The 4,220-nt window shown below is 44.9% G+C and overlaps 1 protein-coding gene across 4 annotated transcripts in view; it reads left to right on the forward strand.

The window, feature by feature from the left end:
• The first annotated feature begins 1,484 nt into the window (after positions 1 to 1,484).
• The window catches only part of LOC135516542 (asialoglycoprotein receptor 1-like), a 22,015-nt gene continuing 19,279 nt past the window's right edge, over positions 1,485 to 4,220 (forward strand). For 2 of the 4 annotated variants that reach the window (XM_064940897.1, XM_064940899.1), the window contains exons 1-3: positions 1,485 to 1,766; positions 2,631 to 2,747; positions 2,950 to 3,021. In XM_064940897.1, coding sequence (XP_064796969.1) covers positions 1,658 to 1,766; positions 2,631 to 2,747; positions 2,950 to 3,021 — 298 coding nt within the window. In that variant the 5' untranslated portion in view covers positions 1,485 to 1,657. Of the gene's footprint in view, positions 1,767 to 2,630; positions 2,748 to 2,916; positions 3,022 to 4,220 lie in introns of all 4 variants that reach the window. The other 2 variants (XM_064940898.1, XM_064940895.1) reach the window with 2 other exon arrangements.

The raw sequence follows: 4,220 nt of genomic DNA on the forward strand, positions 1-4,220 counted from the left end.
CGCGTTTTGTTCAGTAATCCATTGGCTCAAAGGCGGTCAAAACATGCAGACGAATACATCCTAATAGTACCGGTAAAGTTCGTCGAAACATGTCAAATGATCTTTATAATTACCTGTCTAGGACTGGGGTTCCGTCTCGCCAACAGCCAATGAAATTGCAGGGCACCAAATACAAATCAACAGAAATCTCATAAATCAAATTTCTCAAACATACAAGTATTTTACACCATTTTAAAGATTACATTCTCATTAATCCAGCCACAGTGTCTGAATTAAAAAATACTTTACAGCGAAAGCTCCACAAACAATTATGTTAGGTCACCACCAAGCCACAGAAAACCCAGCCATCTTTACAGCCAAAGAGAGGAGTCACAAAATGCACAAATAGAGATAAAATTAATCACTAACCTTTGATGATCTTCATCAGATGACACTGATAGGACCTCATGTTACACAATACATGTATGTTTGTTTCTATAAAGTCCATATTTATATAAAAAAATCTCATTTTACATTGGCGCGTTAGGTTCAGTAGTTCTAAAACATGTGGTGATTGTGCAGAGAACCACATGAATTCACAGAAATACTCATTATAAATGTTGATGAAAATTCAAGTGTTATGCATGGAAATATAGATACACTTCTCCTTAATGCAACCGCTGTGTCAGATTTTTTCTTTAACTTTACGGAAAAAGCATAATCTGAGAGCCCAAACCAGCCAAAAGAAATATCCGCCATGTTGCGCAGTCAACATTAGTCATAAACAGCATTATAGATATTCACTTAACTTTGATGATCTTCATCAGAATGCACTCCCAGGAATCGCAGTTCCACAATAAATGTTTGTTTTGTTCGATAATGTCCATCATTTATGTCAATTTATGTCCAAATAGCTTCTCTTGTTAGGGAGTTTGGCAAACAAATCCAAAAGCGCGTTCAGGTCCAGTTCAGGTCACACTCAAGTGAAATGCGCGTAACCAGGACCTGGCTCTCTGTCGGACCACTGACTCAAAGAGTTCTCATCCGGTCCCACTTCACAGTCGAAGCCTGAAAAAATGTTCTAAAGACGGTTGACATGTAGTGGAAGCCTTAGGAAGTGCAACATGACCCATAACCCACATCCCACTGTGTATTCAATAGGGCTGAGTTCAAAAACTACAAACCTCACATTTGTTACTTTTATTTCTTATTTTTTCCCTATCTACTTTTTACTTAACATGTATTTTTCTTAAAACTGCATTGTTGATTAAGGGCTTGTCAGTCAGCATTTCACTGTAAGGTCTACACCTGTTGTATTCGACGTATGTGACAAAGACAATTTGATTTGATTTGATTGATTAAGGGCTCTTCAATAACGTGAGACCTGACTGACCTCAGAGAGAGAGAGACAAAGCTGGTCTTTCTCACACGTGTCCCAATGTTAGTTTTACTGTTAGGGTAAACACACACACAGCACAACACTCACACAGACTCAGTAGGTGGCTCAAAGTGCAGGTTGGGGTGCAGTGACCGATAGTTTGGGTCCCAAACACACACACCACTAAGAGACTTAGTTGCGAACGCACTCTGGATTTCCATCCACTCACTATAGAATAGAACTATAATATCTATAGAATAGAACTGTAATATCTATAGAATAGAACTAGAATATCTACAGATGATGAAGGAGCCTGGGTCCGTCCAGGGGTCTGTTGTCATGACTACAGAATATCATGATGACTTCCAAAATACAGACACCAGCGACAACCGAGCCTTCTGGACCAAAGGTGTGTGTGTGTGTGTGTGTGTGTGTGGTTGTGTGTGTTGTGTGTATGGTGTGTGTGTGTGGTTGTGTATTTTGTGTATGGTGTGTGCGGTTGTGTGTGTGTGTGGTTGTGTGTGTGTGTGGTTGTATGTTGTGTGTATGGTGTTTGTGGGGTTGTGTGTGTGTGGTCATGTGTATAGTGTGTGTGTGTGGTTGTGTGTTTTGTATGTGTGGTTGTGTGTGGTGTGTGTGTGTGTGGTTGTGTGTGTAGTGTGCATGGTGTGGGTGTGTGTGTTTGTGTGTGTAGTGTGAGTGTGAGTGTGTGGTTGTGTGTGTGATGTTTCAGTGCTTTAGATCAGTGCTTCTCAAAACTGTCCTTGGGAGACCAGACATTTCACAACTTTGATTTAGCCCTGAACTAGTTCACCTGATTGACCTAGTCAAGGGCTTGATGATTATTTGACAAGTTGAATCGGGTGTGTTTGCTCTAATAAATAAATCCAATACATGGAAAAGCTGGAGGTACCCGAAGAAAGGTTTGAGATCCACTAGGCTAGAGTCCCAAGATAAGAAGAGGTTTGAGATCCACTGGGCTAGAGTCCCAAGGTAAGAAGAGGTTTGAGATCCACTGGGTAAGAGTTTGAGAACCGCTTGGTTAGAGTCCTCAGGGGAGGAGAGGTTTGAAATACACTTGGTTAGCCCCAATGTGAGGAGAGGTATGAGAACCTCTGGATTAGAGCATAGTGTAACAACAGGCTACATACAGTGTGTGAAGTGTGCTGGCTCTACGTATAACTTACTATATGAAGTGTGTGTGTGTTCGTGTGTGTGTGTGTGATTGTGTGTTTGTGTGTGTGTGTCTCTGTGTGTTTGTGTCTGTGTGTAGAGCCGGAGTCGGGGTTAGGCCAAGCACACCAATCAGGCAGAGGGAGATGGATGTGGGCGGGGCCTGTTCTGTCTGCTTTCTTCCTATTGGCTCTGATCATCTTTGTCTCCGTCAGCAGTGAGTACACACGCATGTACACTCGCACACTCACACTATTGTGTCTAACCCATACTCTCCTGTGTGTGTGTGTGTGTGTGTGTGTGTGTGTGTGTGTGTGTGTGTGTGTGTGTGTGTGTGTGTGTGTGTGTGTGTGTGTGTGTGTGTGTGTGTGTGTGTGTGTGTGTAGATAGGAATACTGACAGCAGGTTCTCGTCAATAGAAAAGACTGTTGCCAACCTGAGTTCGGCTGTTCAGACTGTCATCACCACTCTACAACAGAGCAAAGCCTCAGGTACACACCCACACACCACACACCCACACACTACACACCCACACACCACACACCCACACACTACACACCCACACCCACACACCACACACCCACACACACTACCACACACTACACACCCACACACTACACACCCACACACCCACACACTACACACCCACACACCACACACCCACACACTACAAACCCACACACCACACACCCACACACTACACACCCACACACCACACACCCACACACCACACACCCACACACCACACACCCACACACCCACACACCACACACCACACACCACACACCCACACACCACACACCCACACGCTACACACCCACACACCACACACCCACACACCACACACCCACACACTACACACCCACACACTACACACCACACACCCACACACTACACACCCACACACCACACACCCACACACCACACACCCACACACCCACACACCACACACACAACACCCACACACTACACACCCACACACTACACACCCGCACACCACACACTCAGGTCCTCTGAGAGAGTGAGAAAGACAGAAAGAAAGACAGAAAGACAGAAAGAAAGAAAGAAAGAAAGAAAGAAAGAAAGAAGAAAATGAAAAAATCCAGTGAGATTGCTAAGGCGAACATGTTTAGTTTTGCCCAAGCTAGGTCGAGGCACAGACACGGTCTCAATGGGGATAGCTGAGCTGACTAAACTGACTGTGCTAGTGGCAGACTCCACTATGCTGGCAGGCTGGCTAACAGCCTGCTGCCTGGCCTGCACCCTATTTCATTGTGGAGCTAGAGGAGTCAGAGCCCTGTCTATGTTGGTAGATAAGATGAGAGCACCCCTCCAGCTAGGATGGAGTCCGTCACTCCTCAACAAGTCAGGCTTGGTCCTGTTTGTAGGTGAGTTCCAGAAAGAGGGCCAAATATCTACAAATTCTATGTTTTGGGAGGGGCAGAAAACAGTTTTCAACCAGCGATTGAGTTGAGAGACTCTGCTGTAGAGCTCATCACTCCCCCTAACTGGGAGGGAGCCAGAGACAATTACTCGATGCCGACACTCACACACACACACCACACACACCACACACAACAAACACTGACCATGCACACAGACAGAACATGCACACACCACACATCCACATACGATGCATACACACACTAAACATCCACCCTATTTTCACTGTTAAGGGTTCAACCAATCC

The sequence above is a fragment of the Oncorhynchus masou genome, chromosome 27, assembly GCF_036934945.1.
Source record: "Oncorhynchus masou masou isolate Uvic2021 chromosome 27, UVic_Omas_1.1, whole genome shotgun sequence".
NCBI classification, from domain to species: domain Eukaryota; kingdom Metazoa; phylum Chordata; class Actinopteri; order Salmoniformes; family Salmonidae; genus Oncorhynchus; species Oncorhynchus masou.